This window comes from Mirounga leonina, unplaced genomic scaffold (genome assembly GCF_011800145.1).
Source record: "Mirounga leonina isolate KUSES-001 unplaced genomic scaffold, KU_Mleo_1.0 Mir_127, whole genome shotgun sequence".
NCBI lineage: Eukaryota > Metazoa > Chordata > Mammalia > Carnivora > Phocidae > Mirounga > Mirounga leonina.
Genome location: NW_023270316.1, coordinates 53171551 through 53191308, shown reverse-complemented (window position 1 = coordinate 53191308; position 19758 = coordinate 53171551). Strand labels below are relative to the sequence as shown.

At 41.4% G+C, this 19758-nt stretch overlaps 1 protein-coding gene across 2 annotated transcripts in view; it reads left to right on the top strand.

Moving 5' to 3' along the window:
• The window catches only part of EPSTI1 (epithelial stromal interaction 1), an 87332-nt gene that overhangs the window by 19538 nt on the left and 48036 nt on the right, over positions 1-19758 (top strand). For both annotated transcript variants that reach the window (XM_035003314.1, XM_035003313.1), the window contains exons 3-6: positions 996-1079; positions 4329-4402; positions 5041-5124; positions 14795-14868. In XM_035003314.1, the coding sequence (XP_034859205.1) occupies positions 996-1079; positions 4329-4402; positions 5041-5124; positions 14795-14868 (316 nt within the window). The remainder of the gene's footprint in view (positions 1-995; positions 1080-4328; positions 4403-5040; positions 5125-14794; positions 14869-19758) is intronic.

The window sequence follows — 19758 nt, the reverse complement described above, 5'->3', positions numbered from 1 at the left end:
TTTAAATACTTTCCAGGAATTTAAGCCTTGGTGTGGTCTGGAATTTTGGGATGTTTCAGAAGTTTTGTTTTTTTTTTCTAATAGTTAAAAACTGCCATATATGGACATTTGAAACAATCAGGTCTAAGGGGTAGATTCAGACGTTCCCTGGAAGAACGGTATTAGTATTTTTTGGCGCCCCCTGCTGTCACACAGAGGGTATATTTGGGGAAATAGCACCGCTCCACCGAGAGGAGGCTTTCTGCCGGGTGGTATCCAGCTCAAGGAACCCACGAACCCTCACGCCTCCTAGTTGCAGTAAGCTTGGGGGACATTTAAAATACAGTTAATATGGGCATCAGAATTCTCTGGGGATATGTTTACTGTGTGTGAAGAGTTCTTACTGACATAAGAATACTCTCGTTTTGGGCGCCTGGGTGGCTCAGTTGGTTAAGCGACTGCCTTCGGCTCAGGTCATGATCCTGGAGTCCCTGGATCGAGTCCCACATCGGGCTCCCTACTCGGCGGGGAGTCTGCTTTGCCCTCTGACCCTATCCCCTCTCATGTGTTCTCTCTCATTCTCTCTCTCTCAAATAAATAAATAAAATTAAACAAAACAAAACAAAAAACACTTAAAAAAAAGAATACTCTCGTTTTGCACACATTCTCTAGAGGAAATTAAAAAAATTAATTTGATGTAGGGTTTTAAAAATGCCAGAATGAGAGGAAAAACGAAACTCCTTTATTTTAGTAGGAGTTCAGGTTTGTTTGTTTGTTTTTCCCCCTCAAATCTGAACCTTCAGTTCATACTCTTGGAGAGAAAGTGCCTCGGAGCGGGGGGCGGCGCGTTGGGCCCAGGGTGACTCCAAGGGGCGGCTTCCTTTCCTGGATATTTTGTCCACTTGTGCTTGCATGTAGTTAATTGCCCTCTGATGTTTGTTCCTTAGGCTTTCAAGGGACCTGTTTCCTTTTCACATTCTAATAATTGATGATTTGACATTTCTCACCTGGCTTAGTTGCTGAGCAAGAGCTACAGAGTCTTGAGAAGTGGAAGGAGCAACATGGAGCGAAGCCCGTTAACCTGGCGCCAAGGCGGTTAGGTAACCCAGCGAGTGCCTGAATTGGGGAGCACGGGGCCACCCAGGGAACCTGTTAGTGCCTTGCCTGTACTTGTCTTTGGACGCAAGTAATAGGTTTTTGGGTCACCGTGCTGCTTGGAATGGAATGCATTTAAAACTGAAACTCTTAGGTAGGCAGGTATGTTACTGTTTCTGATCTTCTGCAAGAAGCAAACGTATGATGCCACAGTTATGTGGGAATAAAGTGATGTCTTAATTGCTGAATAATTTAGAGCCTCTTAGATGATCAGCTCTCAAGAAAGCTTACCTGGGGCGCGGCATATGCCTTGTCAGAGCACTAGGCAAGAGGACAGTAAACGCTAGTACAAGCATATTAATCCCGGCAGTATTAAATGCTAATGGGGGAAAAAAAGTGAACGGCGATTCAATTCTAAAACTAAGATGAGAATGAGCTGGGGACCCGGTGGTGGGTATAAAGAGAACACCACCTGTGTTTTCATTCTACAGACAGAGAGACCTTTGGGCCTCTGGAGTGCATGCTACTGTGATGAATTGTGTGGGCTGCCTTTGCCTGGTGTTTGAATCATTCAACAGGGATGCCACCTAATGGGAATCATTCACGTCCTTTCTTCTCTTTTCTCTTCCAGCAGCATCTGAGAACTGAAAGGTCTGGATACACTGTTCCCACAGATTCAGTTAATACAAATGCCTTAGAGTCAGGGGCTGCTTATTGTCGCAATAGTTTTAGAAAAGTAGTTTTTCCAGGATATAGGTTAAAATAAGCTAATTTGGAAATCATTTAATGGGTGAAAGTAATGGTATTATCACCATCATTCCACTGTATTTCATGAAAGGGGTTAATCTCAAGTGTCACCCTTATGCTGAATAAGCCACATTTGAGGGGTATGACCAAGAAATAGCTTTGTCCTTCCTAATGGGCCCCCTCAAACCGGCTATGTGGGACTAGTTTTTCCCATGCTCTTTGGATGAAATTAGATCTTTTTGGTCTTTCTCAAATGAAAGCTGTCCAGCTAATTCTAGGCATTAAACAGTGTCATTTAGTAATTATCTTCAGTCCCAGGTACTAATCAAAACTCTGTTACTAATGGAGATTAAAGTTTCTTCCCTGCTCCAGCCCAGGCCTATTCTGGGTAGAAAACTAGCAAAGGAATTGGGACATGGCTGAATTTTTCTCTATTGACTCCTCTGTTCCCAGATTCTGACCCCTGCTGGGTCAAAGGAGGAGAGAGGGAGAAGAGCGGTAGGATCTGAACTGCACAGATCCTGGTTTCTGAAAGTCTTGTTGAATCCTTACTGTGCATTCTCACCCCTGGGGTTCTTGGGGTTTTTCAGAGTCCCCTTGCCTACCATTCATCCCTCACTGGATTTCCCTGACATACTTTCCTGCTGGTGTGCTTGGCTTCACCATTGGCTCTTAACTAGGTAGACATCTTTGTAGGGCTCCATTATTCCTCCAGGTGGCCCACATAGGCAAGTCCTTTAAGATGGCTTTAGATTGGTGTTCTCTTTCATGACATCCCAGATTGGGAGCATAGGAGACAGTTATGCATCCTTTCTTCCCCCAAACTCTGGGAGTACAGATTCTTTGCCATGCAGCCACCTCTTCTTGATGACCTGAGTAGCCACCTAATAGCAGCCAGGTGCGTGTAGGCTTTGACTTTTCTAGGTACAGGTCCCCTAGGTACTTCAGTCTCTTGGGGACGAAGATTGCGTTCTCCAAGCGATTTTCATTAAACCTCTTTTGCTCATCTTGACGTCACTATTCCTTCTTCCCCAAATACGCAGAGAAAATGGAATCCACAAAGACCTCTTTTCTCTGATTTCTACCTTCCTTTGACCTATCCAACCTCTTTTATAGGCTGAAGGCGGTTGCTAGTTAAGGTTCCCCAAACTGTTTTTCAGTTACCCCCTTGCAGATCCTGCTGAGGGAGCCAGGCCCCTCACTTTAGAATTTGCAGCAGTTGGTGCCTATTATCTTGGGACCTTAGCCAATATGAGCACGAGTCTCATTGTAGCTTTCTGTTAATGATATATCTAGGAATGGTCAAGGTTCTATGCATGGGAAGAGGCTGGGGGTAAAAAAGAAAAGTCTAGAATGCATTAAACTTTGAGAAGAGTTTTGAACAAAACCTTCAAATTCATAGGCATCTGACTTTCTTTATTTCTATTAATTCTCAAGTCCTCCCCTATTCCTCTACCCTTTAGAATATTGGAATAGTTCCCCGAGATGCCGACAGTGGCTGTAACACTAGATAAAAGCTTCAGTAGCCCTCACTGTTTCTTTCCCATTCCCCAATTCCCCACAACAGAGACTGAAGGGCCCGAACCAAATAGGTCTTACATATCTTTTGGGACTCAGAAGAAATGTCCCTATGGTATTTTTATCAGTTCAATTACAAAAACTACAGTGAATGCAAATTGTTTTAATGCTTCTTCTGTGAGAATGAATCTTGCAGAGAACTGACACTTTTAGTGACCAAAGCACCAGAGAATTATTTCAAAGGAATTTTTATAATACACATACCAAGCTTACATAAACACTGAGAAATCCCTAAGCAGCAATTCTTAGATGATGGTCAAGCTGCAAGGATTTCTGTCCCCAAATGATTAGAGGTTTAGGAGAGAACATGCAGATAATCTAACATCCGTATTTTTCTCTTGAATACCTAAAGAAAGGATAATAAATAGTATGGATTGACAATCAGTTACTAACTAAAATAGTCCCATTGTAATTTTAAAAAACTGGGTTATAAAGACTATGTATTTATCTAGTGGCAAGACTCCTGAGGATTTCCTGCACTTTGCTACTAGAATACGAGGCAGTAGAGTCAAAAGAAGAAAAACAAAGCATCACTGATCATCATCCTTAGTAGGTTAAGGAATGGTTGTACTCAAGCAGGAGGAATGTTCTAGAATTTCTAAGACAGGCAGTATTATTATTTAGCATGGACCTTCAGGTATAATTTCAGTCTAAGTAAAGACTTGAATACCTACATAACTGAAAACCTTAGTGGGATTGTCCTCTTCTTTCAGGAATATGGCACCATATTCTGTCCAGCTCTGTTTCTCTTTTAAGAAATTCCCATTCTCTAATGTCTTAGCAAGAAAACTGGTTATATCCTTATTTCCTGGGATATGAAAATGTTAAAGAAATTCACAGTGTAGACTTATCATGTATTAATTAGTCTTTGAAGGCTGACATTTCAGCTTAATATTCATGTTTCACATTTGTGACTTTTTTTTCCATAGGTGGAAGCCAATCAGAGGCTGAAGTCAGGCAGAAACAACAACTCCAACTGATGCAATCTAAATACCAGCAAAAGGTCAGATTCCATGTTTTTTAGTTTAATTTTGGCAAGGAATTTGAGTACCAGCACTTTCAGTAACCATGGAATAATACAGTAACTTTACCAAAAACATAAAACCTTTAAATCGATTGCAAAAGGAGACTCTCACAATCAAAGAAATTAGGAAGTGAGAAGTGAAGAGACAGATATCTAGAATTCTTATCCAAGGCGTATGTATCAATCAGGAGGACCCTTGATAAAGGGATTTACTGTTTATAGCTTAACTCTACCATGTTTTGAATGTTTTAGTCCAAGAACATGGATTTGTTCACCTAATGCCTGTCATGAAAGTAGTAGAGAAAGATTTAAGATGCCAGTGACTTTTTTTTAAAATAATGAACTCTATGAATTTTATAATAAGGAAATATTATCTGTTCTTTCTCTCCCCGCAACCTGGGCGGGGGGTGGGAAGACAGAGACCAAGGAAAAAACACAAGAGATTAATTTCACGGGCAGGGGATGCAGCCTGACCATCCTCTGTGATCTAAGTAGCTGGAAGTGCCAACCTATAATCATGGTGAGGTGTATGCCTTTCATCATAATTTTGTGTTCCAGAAGTTCAGACTGAAAAATAGTAACTGTGTTTTGTCCTCTGTAATTTCAATACAATTCAGCTAAAAAGAGAAGAATCTGTAAGAATCAGGAAGGAAGCGGAAGAAGCCCAAATGCAAAAAATGAAGGCAATTCAGAGAGAGAAGGTAAGACGGTAGAAAGGATGATGAGCTACCGTTTACGGAAGGCTTACTGCGTGCCAGGTTCTCTTCTCCACACTGCCCACACACAAATTCATTTAATTCTCACAATAACCTTATGAGTATATGTTATTCTTATTACCTAAGTTTACAAACGAGGAAACTGGCAGAGAGGATAGATAACTTGCCCAAGGGCTCATGGCCAGTAAACAGAGGAAGTAGGATTCAAATCCAGGCAGACTGGCCTCCAAGCTAGAGTTCTTAGTGACCACACTGTCTCACTTCCCAGGCAAGTGATCCAAGTAGGGGCTATGTATTTAACCAGAAGGCAAAGTAGTTAGTAACGATAACATTCGGGGCACTGCCATGTTTATATCCAAATATTGAATTTTCTGGGATGAGTGTATAATAGGTGAACATACCTCTCTTCCTGATAAAAGAAAAAGTGTGCATTTGCATTTCAGTATTACTGATAGGATCTATGCAAAATCTCAAAGTGAAAGATGTTTTTCATTTTGATAACTCTTTCTGGGGCTCGGCCAAAAAAATATCTTAAAAATGCTTTTCGGGGTGCCTGGGTGGCTCAGTCGGTTAAGCGGCTGCCTTCGGCTCAGGTCATGATCCTGGGGTCCTGGGATCAAGCCCCACGTCAGGCTCCCTGCTCAGTGGAGAGCCTGCTTCTCCCTCTCCCTCTGCCTGCCACTCTGCCTACTTGTGCTCTCTCTCTATCTCTCTGTCAAATAAATAAATAAAATCTTTAAAAAAAAAATGCTTTTCTGCTACAGAAGAAGGAAGAATGTAGTGTTGTTCTACCCCCACCTCTCCTTCCTCCTCCCATTCTCCACAAAGTCCTAAGCTGTAGTAGGTTTTAAGTACTGGAGGTATGGGGGGGGGGGGGCGCCTGGGCGGCTCAGTCAGTTAAGCGTCTGCCTTCGGCTCAGGTCATGATCTCAGGGTCCTGGGATCGAGCCCCGTGTCGGGCTCCCTGCTCAGTGGGAAGCCTGCTTCTCCCTCTCCCACTCCCCCTGCTTGTGTTCCCTCTCTCACTGTCTCTCTCTGGCAAATAAATAAATAAAATCTTTAAAGAAGAAAACAAAATACTGGAGGTATGGGGACGTTGGCTCATGATACTCACCACTGAGCATGGTACCTGCTGCAAGTATAAGTCATGGAAACACCGTTCCTATTCTTGCTGTCTGCCTGCCTGTCTGTTTGCCTCTTTCTCTCTCCCTCCTTCCCTTTCTTTCTTTTTTTCTTTTAAAGACTGAGTATTGGTCAAAATTTAAGCCTGGTTACCGAGCAATAGATATTTTTACCAGTTGGAGTTAATGAAGCCAAAATGTGATGGCTTATAAAACACATGCGAGTATATGAGTCTTTTCTGCTGTCCACCTGGCTGGTGAGCGGACTGTCTTTCTTGTAAGGTATTTGGTTATGTTGTATGATCTTGGGCAGCTCCCCACCATGCCCCTAAACTAAGCCCCACCTCCTCCTCTTCTCTCGTGGCTGGGAGCATCTGTAGATGGAGATGTGGGCTCTGGCGTGGAGATAAGACTGGACTTCTACATGAGGAACTCTAATGAAATGCTGGAGGTGTAAGAAGAGTATAAGAACTTTTGCTTGCAAAATTTGATTTGGCAATCTGTTTCCAATTGATCAGCTACTACACCTTCACTGAAAAGATTTTTATTACAATAATTCGTTTTTAACCTTTAAAACATTGTTTGTTTGTTTGTTTTTCCACTTCTCTATTCCCTATCCTTTTTCACCCAACTCCCCCCTTTCATTTCTTTTTCTTCAAAGGAATGCTCACACTTTGGTCTTGTGATTGTAGAGAAGGTTTCCCATTTACATAGTCAGTCTGCATTTCGGGGGGGAATTAAGAAGGTCATCCAGCCATCACCAGGAATTGAATTAAGAGGCTTGCAGATCCTGAAGAATTACTGTGTTGCAACTTCTCCTTCTAAAAGCCATGCATTAGTGGTCATTTAATACCCATCATTGGCTGGCTTATGGGTTATTTATAGCTCATTTCTTCCCGGGGTAAAATAATGTACACTATTCAGAAATGCTGGTGGCTGAAGTGGCTTTCTTTCACGTTGAGTAAAAGCAACATTTTTCTCGGGTGCCTGGGTGGCTCAGATGGTTAAGCATCTGCCTTCGGCTCAGGTCACGATCCCAGGGTCCTGGGATCGAGCCCCGCATCGGGCTCTCTGCTCAGCGGGGAGCCTGCCTCTCTATCTCTGTCTCTTATGAATAAATAAATAAAATCTTTAAAAAGAAAAAAGCAACATTTTTCTCTTTCCAAGTTGTACCGTAGCACTAGATGCATCACAATCATTAACTACAGAAATCTTAATTGGGTTGGCTTTTCTAATGTGATAACTGTAATGATTATTGGTATAATTTTGTCCCCAAGTGAAAGATGGGGAGAGAACATTGGTATGTTGATCCTTCCCATTCAAAATGTGTTCCTTGAAGCAGCGACATTGGCATCACTTGTTAGAAATGCAGAATCTTGGGGCGCCTGGGTCGCTCAGTTGTTAAGTGTCTGCCTTTGGCTCAGGTCATGATCCCAGGGTCCTGGGATCGAGCCCCGCATTGGGCTCCCTGCTCAGCAGGAAGCCTGCTTCTCTTTCTCCCTCTGCTGCTCCCTCCTTGCTTGTGTGCTTGCTCTCTCTCTCTGTCAGATAAATAAATAAAATCTTTAAAAAAAAAAAAAAGGGGGCACCTGGGTGGCTCAGTTGGTTAAGCAACTGCCTTCGGCTCAGGTCATGATCCTGGAGTCCCTGGATCGAGTCCCACATCGGGCTCCCTGCTCGGCAGGGGGTCTGCTTCTCCCTCTGACCCTCTTCCCTCTCGTGCTCTCTGTCTCTCATTCTCTCTCTCTCAAATAAATAAAATCTTTAAAAAAAAAAAGAAAAAAAAGAGAAAGAAATGCAGAATCTTGAGACCCCACCTGAGACCTTTTGAACCAGGACCTGCATTTTAATAAGCTCCCCAGTTGATTCTTAGTGCATAGAAAAGTTGAGGAGCATTAATGTAAGCTACTGAACAAGATAAGGAGCAGCCTGCCCTGGTCCTTCCATAGACTTGATTTCTCTGGTTAATTGCCCTGTGCTGCCACCAGGACCTAGCTCTTCCTGTTGGATACACGTCTGTGGCTTTTCCTACTAAATGTGAGCCTATTTAGTAGCTTGTGTCAGATAAAAATGGACATTAGCCTTCTAGAAATGGCATACTTCACATTGCCAGTGTGGAAATGGCCAAGGGAAGCAATAATGGTGATGCTTATGGAGCATTTATTCTTTAAAATGCACAGCAAACACCCATATGGACAGCAGCCTGCAAAATACCATCCTCCTCTCCAGGCAAATGGCTACTGTCCAGGAACTCTGGGTCAAGTAGAAACCAAGCAGCCTATTGCCACCTGAGAGTCCCTAGCTTGGCCTCTGGTCTTAACCCCCCCTGCCCTTCAGTTCTCCCTCTCCCAGGCGGGGTCACCATGGAACACGGGGTCTCTAATTGGTCACCACCTGTGTGTGAGTGAGGGGAGAGTAAACTATATTCCCTGCTAGCACATGTGAGTGGTCTTTGATTTTTAATAAGCACAAGGGTGTGAAAGGCAGCCAGCTCTTTAGCATCTGGTCATGTCAGTGGGTTCAGGGAGAGTTAGTCCTATAGCTGAAGGGGAAATTTGTAAAGGGCACTTGGATACTCCAATCAAACTTTTATTTCCTGTACTAGGGTATGTTGATGTTATGTGTTCTTCCCCTGGTGTGTACTAGAGCTCCTGGACTTCATCTTGGTAACTTGAAACTGACCATTGTGGGAATATTTTCACCCCAGAAATCAGTAAATGCTACAAGTCAACCTTCCCCTCCTCCTCTTTGCTAGAGCTGGTTGCTAAGTTTATCAGCACGCCACTGCTTTAGCCCTAAGTGAAAGAAGGCCTCCCTCACCTTCCCCTACCACACACATTCCAAAGCCAAGCCTCTGAGGGCTAAGAAGGGCAAAGATTTCGTGAAGTATTGGCATATTATATGTCTGACGCTTACCGATATAAAACTAGATTATAACCCATGTAGTAGGCAGAATAATGCCCCATTCCCTGTCCCTCCACATTCTAATCCCTGGAACCAAGGAATATATTATGTTACCTGGCAAAGGGTCGGGGCGGGGGGATTACATTTGCAGGTGGAATTAAGGTTGCTAATCAGCTTACCTTCAAATAGAGAACCTGCATTATCCAGGTGGCTCCAGTGTAATCGAACTGAAAGAGGGAGGCGGGAGATTGAGAGCTGAGGAGGTGGCAGCAGGAGAAAGATCCACCTGCCGCTGTTGGCTTTAAGATGGAGGAAGGGGCCATGAGCCTAGGAGTGGAGGTGGCCTCTAGAAGCTGGAAAAGGCAAGGAAAGGTTCTCCCCTGGGGCCTCCAGAAGACAAGCAGCCCTTCTGACACCTTGATTTTAATCCAATGACCCCGTCTGGGACTTCCGACCTCCAGAGCGGTAAGATTATTAGAGTGAACTTGCATTGTTTGAAGCCAGTAAGTTTTGGCGATTTGTTACAGCAACAATAGGAAGTTAATACAACTCATGTGGTTTTATGATAATGTATTCGCTTCTCTTTCTGGAAATCTGTAAGACAGAGAAAATATCCCTAAACTATTAGAACATCAGAGTGAAAGAAAATGGTTAAACAAAGGCAGCGTACCAGCTGTAAGTACTTCCTTTGCCAACTGGAACTTGCAGGATAAGTACACAGGTTTTCATAAATCCTCACAAGGCCTTGGCCTGAATTTCGTGCTGTGGGAGTAAACCTCCACCATGATTTTCCCTCATAATTACATGGATGGATTAGGTAATAATTCGATTTTTTTCTCCCCCAGGCTTTCCTGATACCCACACACTTGAAACATGAAAATCTTCCAATTCCATGTTAAAAACCCTCCCTGCCTCCTGGATTCCTCTTCTTCTGCCTTTGATCTACTTATGTTTGAAATGATATTACACAGTGGTAAATAGTTTATAAATAATTTCATTTAATACTGAGGACCTTTTGTGGTCTTATAACCTCAGAAAGGGCAGGAAACCAGGCAGAGACCTGGGCGGTATCTGATGACTCTCCTTCTTTCTAGTAAACTCTAAAGTCCTAAAGCTGAGAGTTACTTGGAGCAATGGAGGTCACCATTTTTTATGCAGATGCTGAGAAGCATTGCTAGTTTTAAAGTTTTTTTTAAGTTTAAGTTTTTCTACCCCCACCCCATCTCAGAGGGAATAAGAAAGTGCTTTTCTTTGTCGCTACGATGGATTCTTCTACTTGTGTTTATTATCTCCTCTTCCCTCCCATCTCCTCAGGAACCTTGCTGCTCCATCAGTTAAGCCCCCTTTTTTCTTGTTACTTTCCTGTCCCCCAGCCCCCAACCCCTCTGTCTCTTGGGACATAATCCTACTCAGTTCTCTTAAAAACAAAGGGTCTCTCTCTGTTCTGGTTTGCTTTCAACTCCTCCCTGCCAAGTATCATGGCCCAACTGCTTGAAAGCCTTTCCACCACATTTGGTTCCCAAATGCCAGTCTGTGGACCGACTTCTAGCAATCACCTAAACCAAAGAATCTCTTGCTTTTAAAAATGTCCCTTAGGTGATGCTGAATGCAGCTGGCCCAGGGACCTGCCTTCTTTGAGTTCTCATCTCTATTTGTTCCTTGGTGGGCTGAGTTTGATTTCTGTCTCTGGTACCCCACTGGTACTGATCTAGCTAAGAGCACCAAAGGTGCTCTTAATTTAAAAAACCTAATGGAGACTCTAATTTCTAATTTATTTAAACTCTTTGTAATATTGTAACTATTAAGTACTCTGTCCTTCAAATTCCACCTCTCTGGATTTCCAGATCCTCCACTCACCCCACATGTTTTTCTACTATTGATGTTCTATCTAGGTCCTATCTGTTGGTCTTCTCTCATCCCTGTACCTATCCAACCACAGTCTTGGGTGAAAGTCCTCACATTTCCACATTTAAGGGTTAGTTAATCCTTGTGCTGGTGATTTCTGAAATCTGTATCTCTAGCCCATATTCCTGAATCCCAGAACCACGCATTCTACTGTATGCTTGATATTTCTCTCTAGATGTGCCACAAGTAGATCTCAAATCCAGTAGGTTCAAAACCAAACTTCTGCTCATTCTGATGCTCTTAATGGCCATCCTCTTGTACTATTCCCCCTTGCCTCACTCATCCTTCATTGATATAGTCTACCTCCTATTATTTCTTTTTTCCCCTCTATTATTTCTGTTCCCTGCATTTTTCTAGAGTTTGCCCATCCTTCTCTGTCCCCGTTGCCTTAATTTGGGACTCATAATTTATGGCCTGGATTATTGTGAGAATCACTCCATTGGTTTTTATATTTGTGGTCCTTCCTGCAGTTTATTCTCCACATTGCTTTCAGAGTGAGCTGCTTACTGTCCTGCTTAAAATAACATAATGGCTCATCATTGCCTTTAATGAAGTCCAAACTCCTTTACTTGGCATATAAATTCCTCTCTAACCACCCTTTCCCATTTCTTCAACCTTATCTTCACTACAAACACATTTCAATTTATCCATGAGCTTCTCAGAGTTCCCTAAACAGGCTTATTCTCTCATGTCTTTGTTTACTGAAAATATTGTAAGTTATGGGAATATCCCTTTCCTATAGGTCCCAACTATAGCCCATCATTGCCTTTGTGCAAATTAGAAGCAGATTCTTCATGCAGGCCGTCAGTTCTGTGGGTGCTCAGGTTGGTGGCTGGTAGTACTCTTGTGGGACATAGAAAAAGATACCTGTGCTGTGCTGAGACACCCCGTGCTGGGATATTGGGCTTGGTGAGCTGAATGCCAGCCCTCTTTTAGCCTCCCCAACCCCTTTCCTGGCCCCCCTGAGTAGTGAGCAACCTGTGTAATGGAGTGAAGTAGCCCTGCTCCCATCAGCTCCTCCTCCTGGAAAACTTGCTAAGATTGATATCTGTCTCGAATTTAGATCATGGTTCTTATCCTTTAATTTGGTCATCAGGCCCTTGGTGCATCTGAAGAAAGCTATGGATGAACCCACTCTCCGTAAAAATGAGCATCCTCTTAACACAGAGTTTACTCATGAACCCAAGGTTAGAAACCACATTCTGAATGTTAATCAACTTGGCTCCTGTACCCAGGATGGGGTCTGCCACTTAGTGGACACTAGATTAATGTTTGTGGAACTGTTGAAAGCACTACTTTATGCTTTTTCTCTGGTCATATTGTTTACAAACCTCTATCCCCCCACATATTTTATACATTGCCATCATTTCTTTCTTGTCTGTGTTCCCAGCTAGCCTCTGAAATTTTCCAGAGGAGGCACTGCTCTGTTCATATCTGTATTCTCAGCATCTAACATAGTACCAAGCTTATAACAGGCATTTGATAAATGTTTGAACAAATGAGATTCAGTAATATTAAATGATTTGCTTAAGGTTACTCAGTGGTGGTGGATCTGGAACTGGTTACATAATTTTTTCTTTTAGAACCCATGCTCTTAGATATTTTAATTAATTAATTAGAGTGTGTGTGCATGTGCAAGCAGGGTGGGGACGGGCAGAGGGGGAGGGAGAATCTTAAGCAAATTCGACACCCAGCACGGTGCCCCACGCTCAGTCTCATGACCTAAGCCGAAACCAAGAGTTGAACACCAACAAACTGAGCCACCCAGGTGCTCCTAGACATTTTACATTTATATATATATAAAGTATGGTTGGATGACTCCTTAATTCTCTGTTATATGGAAAGAAATAAATAGTATGACTAAATGTAAGTATTCAGATTAGCATAATAAACAGCTCCTACATTGATAGATATTGAATATAATTTCTCAAATACTCTGGTATTTTGCAAAATACTTCTCCATCGACTTCTGAGGGATAAACAGATCTTTTTGTACAGAATTTAGCTACTGAGTAACTTTTCATGAGTTGAATTCAATGATAATCTATTAGTGAAGAGATCAAAACTGGTTTTCCAATTTTTGACCTTGCTAAAGGAACCTAGCCCTGGTCTCCAGATGCTTGTGTGGTTTTCTCGCTATTTTCAAAGTAGCATTCCTTACAGAGGTTCAATGAATCCCTACTGCTTGCTTGCTGTCTTTTACTGCCCCCCCCTTTTTTCCAGAGATGTAGGGCCTCATCACAATTGATCATGTTGGCCTCATGAATCAGGATTTTTTTTTCTAGGTTGAGAGCCTGTTGATTTGGTTTCACAATTCTCTATTAGTTTACTTCCTAGAACTTGTTTCATGAATAATTCAATTGCTTTGTATTATAATTGATTCCTTTTGTAATAAACCTCCTTTGTTTTTTTCTGAAACTGAAACCTCCATTTTACTTTACTTTTTTTTTTTTTTTAAAGATTTTATTTACTTATTTGACAGAGAGAGAGAGAGCGTGCACTCGTGCACGCACAAGCAGGGGGAAGCGGCATGCAGAGGGAGAGGCAGGCTCCCCGCTGAGCAGAGAGCCTGATGCAGGACTCCATCCCAACTCTGGGATCATGACCTGAGCCGAAGGCAGATGCCCAACTGACTGAGCCACCCAGGCGTCCCTCCATTTTACTTTTCAAAACGGGACTAGTAAGTGGTTCTGTGTGAATGAAGACTTCCATGGAAATGAACAACATGAACAGTTTTTCCCCTTCTTCAAAAGATGGAGCCAAACTTATGTCAGGGTTTAGAAGTAATGATTTCCATTATTCCCTTTTCACAGGTCTTCCTGCTAGGCAAATCCAGTTCTTTCATTAAAGCAAACCCAGCTGCTTGCTGTCTCCCTTGGATTCATTTAAAACTTCAAGTCTCTCCTGTGTGGTAGCACTTGTTTTAACTCACATTAAACTTGTTCTCTAGGAACTTCACTTGTTTTTCATAGGCAAGTTTAAAAAAAAAAAAAAGACAGTTATGTCATAGTGAACAAAAAGCTCCAGGGTTATTTAAGTTGGATTAAAATATGCCAGAGCCTTGGTGACAGTAATATCAAATATGAAGTCCTTTGTTTTTAGGTTCGCCAAACAACTAATTAAAAAAACTTTTTCCGTTCCATTTTTTATGACATTTGCTGTTCAGTCTCTCAACAGCTTTAAGTATCTGATTCTAAGTCAGGAGGGAGTTGAGTCGGCTTATTGAAACTCTTTTTCTGAATGCTTTAATGGAATGTGGGTGGGATATATATATCTATATATATAGATATATAGATATATAGATACGTATATACAAACACACACACATATATATAATTTTTTATGAACTACTTAACCATTTCTTATAATTTTCATTCAACATACTTGGTGTGGAAATTTCATATTTCCCTTAAACCACCTTGAAAACACTTCTTAAAATATAAATGTTGCCATCATTTGAACTACAGAATAAAAATGTGAATACTGATTCTGTGATTATGCCAATCAAGTTGGGAGAGGGGAGCCGTGGCAGGAATCTGGGGCTCCTGGCTTTCAGCAAACAGTACCCATGGGTTGAGAGGACACATCTTGGAAGCCCTGCTAGGTACCATCTTGGACTACTGGGGCCACTTGAACTTAAGGATTTTGGACCTTGGTTAACTTTAACACCATGATTCTGCTTAAAGCTTCCCTAATAGGTGGCATTTTGATATTTGCAATTTCAGAGCAATAAACTAGAGGAGAAAAAAAAACTTCAAGAAAACCTCAGAAGAGAAGCATTTAGAGAGCACCGGCAATAGTAAGTTTGTATCTTCAGAACTTTGTACCTTTATAGGCATATTGTTCATCTGCTTTTAAGTTCTAGGTGCTGGTAACTGTTTAAGACCTCTGGTATTGGATTATTGGCTGTTACATTAATTATGTAATTAAACTCTGTCATTATGTAAGTGAGGTTCTGAGGTTCACGGAGTATTCTTTAGTAGTTAATCGATTTGAAATAAGACTGCTAAATTTGAGAAATTCCCCATTCTAAATAACTAGGAGGACTGATTCTTTGGTGATCCAAGGTACTTCTGATAATGTCGACTTTCAAAACACTGATATAAAGAAGATGATATTTGAAAAGAAGTACCCAAGCAGAATCTGAACTAACTAGGGGTTTATCTAATGCACTGGGGACTAGTCACACTTGTATTTTTGTAGACAAAAATTGAGAAATAATTTAGCAGTTACTGGCAAAATTCCCAGTTGGTGGTCATCCACCAAGGTACTTTTTCTAGTAGGACTTGTGAATATCAGCAGCTAATATGTATAGGGCAACTACTATGTGCTATATTGTAGGTAATCTACTCTGTTATACAGGCTTTAAAGATAAGCTCCTGTCCTAACTCAAAGTAGCTAGGTTACCTGCAAACTGCTTAAAAGAATAGAAAAAGCCCAAAACCATATTTTTATTATAACTTAGGAATATATATATATAAAATACATAACCTAGAAATTAACCTAGGTTAATTCCAAATGTGGTAGAATTAAAACCAAGCATATCTAGATTCAAAGTCTTAGCTCCATTCCCCAACTGTGACCTTGGACAGAGTATGAAACCTCATTTTTTTTTTTTTTAAATGGGATGACAGTATCTCTCCCACAGGCCATTTGTAAGGATTAAATAAAATATTTCACATAAATGGCATATAAGTGCCTGAATTTTATGGAAATGGAACTATGCATAGGTGTCTTTGTTGAGTGGATCAGACAGCTTCTGTTTTGTAGTGACTATTATGTAGAGATTATTCTGGTCCCACCCAGAACTGGCAATTGGCCTCCACTTTCGGGTGGATTGTTATCTGACTCCCTCCTCTTCTCTCTTCCCGTCGTTATACCTCATTTTCAGAATTTAAGATCATTCTCTTATTGGGGTGAGCATATGTGACACCCTGAAGTATCTTGCGTCCTCTGTTTTTCTCATTCCATGGCAATTATCCTGCCTCTATCCTAAGCAGCTCTTTTGCTTCAAGTCTCCGAGGGAGGAGTGGGAAGGAGTTTCTCAATGCTTTACTTTGCCTCTTAGCAAGTGAGGTACTTGGTTGTCTTCTGCTACCCAGGCCAGAAAAATGGGAGATGGAATGTGTTGGGTAGAAGTGCCAATGAGTGACATTATCTTTCTTAAGTTAAAATAAACGTTGCCCTCATTTGAGTCATAGAATCCATAGCCTGTTTTTCCCTGCTGTTCTTCTAAGACTGGTATGGGACTGAGGGAGCTGGTGGGAATCTAAGGAGAAGCAGTCTTAGAGAGAGAGATGGCAGGAGAGAGGCAGTAGATCAAGGGTGTTAATATATTATTGCCTTTCCGTTCATTGGTATAGGATGGATGAAAGTATTTCTAGGCCAGCCAGAGGAGTTGAAGGAGACAAGGGGATGCCATGGGGGCAGTAGTAGGCTAGAGAGAGTAGGCAGTAGTAGGCTAGAGAGACAATAAAGACAAATGTATTTATCCTGTGTCATTCTAGCTTCACTGGAAAAGGAAAGAGCTGCTTACCAATGAAGGGTCTTAGGTATAGGACTAGGAGTTTGAACAAGCCCATTTACTGGAGCCTTTTAAGCATGGTAAGGTGAAGGATGAGAGATTCTCAGAATCTAAAGAACATGGGAGGTTATGTGACCCACGCGCCTTTCTTTCATAGTCTCCAGCTTCTTGAGTTGTGTTTTACTAAATACTAGAGATCAATCACCCTTTTTCTCTGAAAGAAAAAAAAAGAGTTTTACCCTCAACCACCTCCTATACCATCAGTGGAGATGAATTCAATTACACGCACATTTCACTCTTGCTCTTTCTTCTACTTATCATGAAAGTCCCAGTTAACCAGGAAAAAGGAGTTGACTAAAAATGAGAAGTATCTCAAATTGATTTTTAAAGTCTATTGAGGAACATAAAATATATGTGAGTTTTTTTAAAGATTATTTTGTTTTGAACTACTTTTGAAATTAAAAGACTAATAGCTCTTGAAATGAATGATCATTATCTAGCTAGAAATATGAAAGGGACTTCTTGGAAAACATGGATCCTCGGCATAACAAGCCTCTATCATACCTTCTTATAAGTGGTTTATGGTTCAAAAATTGTCTAGAGGAGCTGTTAGAATTCTAATTGCACAAAGATTTCACCAGACCAACCAGCCTATTCCACATTTCCCAATGCTCCCTTCCTCCACCAAAAGAATTAGATTCTCCTGAAGCTTTCAAACCAAGCAACACAAAATAGAAACACAAGTAAGAAATTCTTTCAAACTAGTCAATACCTCATGTCCTTGCTAGTTTCAGCATGCTGTGAAATGTGGTTCAAATAGCAGACCAGGAATGGTGTTTTGTTTTTGTTTTTTTTTGTACAGAAGTGCATCCATGGACTTGAGCAGACTGTAAATCCAAGCTGCTGGAGAAAAAGCTCATGATAGCATCCTGGGGCACCACCATGAGAATCTTAATGTGCTCTTTTTTTTTTTTTTTTAAGATTTATTTATTTATTTGAGAGAGTGAGAATGAGAGAGAGAGAGAGTACATGAGAGGGGGGAGGGTCAGAGGGAGAAGCAGGCTCCTCGCTGAGCCAGGAGCCCGATGTGGGACTCGATCCTGGGACTCCAGGATCATGACCTGAGCCGAAGGCAGTCGCTCAACCAACTGAGCCACCCAGGCGCCCAATGTGCTCTTTCTTAACACCTTATTCCTGACTTTGTTCATTTGCTTCTGATTATTTTTAGTGTTGTCAATTATTTAGCTAACAGGCAGAAAACTAGGCTTTTATTGACATCCAAAGGGACTCTCCTGAGTGTAATAATGAAGGCAGTTTATTGAATGCCTGTGAGGTTGCTTTCTAATTGTATGCATTAATCTGCCCATGCAAGCTGGCTGGAAATACACAAGCAGATTGTGTGTGCAGATGGAGCACACAGGATGGCTTTTATGAAAAGACCTCTGGAATGTACTTCTGCAGTACTGTCTTTTCCTTAAAAATCGAATGACTGTGACTATTTCAATTGGCAGCTGAGAGCAGACCAGATTAATGGTGCATTAAGTCTGCTACTCTGGCTGGGGACAGATTCATTTCACAATTTAGAATTAGTTCTAGGATTCTTGAGCATGAAAGCAGAGGGTAGAAATAGGCCTCTAACCCTGGTGTAGTTTTCACCATTATTTTTACTCTCTCTACTTAATTACTTATAAAAAGTCAAATGTGGCACTTTTCAGGATGGCCTTTTCTATTAATATTACTGGTGGATTTGAGCATTTGAAATAATAATTAATAAACCTTTGGCTGTGCTTTTTAAAAAAAATATCAAAGGGAGGATGTTGGGATTTAGGTGATTTAAAACACTTGAGTAAAATCTCAGCATTTAGAATTTTGAATGGTAGCTTATTTTGAGGGTTATAGTCATCTTTCTAATAATGTCTTTTGGATAGATGGAGAGAGGGGTTTGAATTCTGAGCCTATTTAATCGGTGGTGGGGGCTCACGTAGGATGGGAGAAAATGGATGCGTTTCTTCCTACCAAGATCTAAATTTTGCCTAGAGTAAGTGAAAGAAAAATTGAGGAAGTATGGGTGCTTCCTCTGATTTTCAACATATATGAATGCCATCCTCTTCCAGGTCTGACACTGAGTTAGTACCACAGTTAAACTTAGGGTCCGTGGGCTTTTGTGATCTCTCTGGGCTGTACTCTATTCCTAGATACTGTTTCTAATACTTCTAGGGGAGAAGGGGCTCAATTCTTGAAACCCCAGCTCAAAAAGCTCTTGGAACCATGTTCATTCCAAAACAGCACCACCTTGAGCTCAGCCTTTCGGTTGCAAGGTTGGGAAGTTTACTTCGTTGCAAGGTTGGGAAGTTTACTTCGTTTCTACCATCAGAGCCATGCATCTCTTTTATTTCCATTTAAATAATAGTATGATTAGTTCCTCGGAGGCACATCTTCATCTATTTTAGTTTCCTAGAGTGGAGGACCCAGGCAGGTCTGCTGAATATGCACACTTAGGCCCCAAGTTTGCCTTCTAATATGCTCACAAAACTTCTAATGCCCTTCCTGGGAGCTTCCAAAAGACACTTAAGGGCTAAATCGATCCCTTATCCATATGGTAGGATTAAATCCAACTTCACATTTTATAATCCAAGTAAGGTGAATCCAAAGTCATCCTGTTCATAACTTTCTATCTTATGCTAATGAAGTGAACTTACAGATAGAAAAATCCCCTATTTTGTTCAGAATAAGACTGAATATTTTATGGGAAATTTGATCTGGGAGAATCCCTGCCTAGTGAATGTTAAATCGTGCTGATGGTTAAGACCGTATCAAAATCTCTACCCACTATTGGTTCTTCCTGCAGATGTCTTGGTGCACGTTAACTCATTTTCATTCCCGCTGCTGCCACCTTCATGTAGGTATTTATCACATGCCACCTGCGTTAGGGCTTCTGTCTCCTTGTCGTCCCCTGTACTCCTGGAATGGCTTCATTACCATCTCTGCCCACTGTCTTTTTCTTCTGGTTGCCTTACATGTTTTGTCGATTTCATTTTCTAAAGCACAACTTTAATCATGTCTCTACCCTATTCTAAAACCCTCAATTATTTCCCATTTTTTATTAGATGAATTCCAAACTCCTTAACCATACCATGGGGGAACTGTGGCCACCTTGGTAAGAAG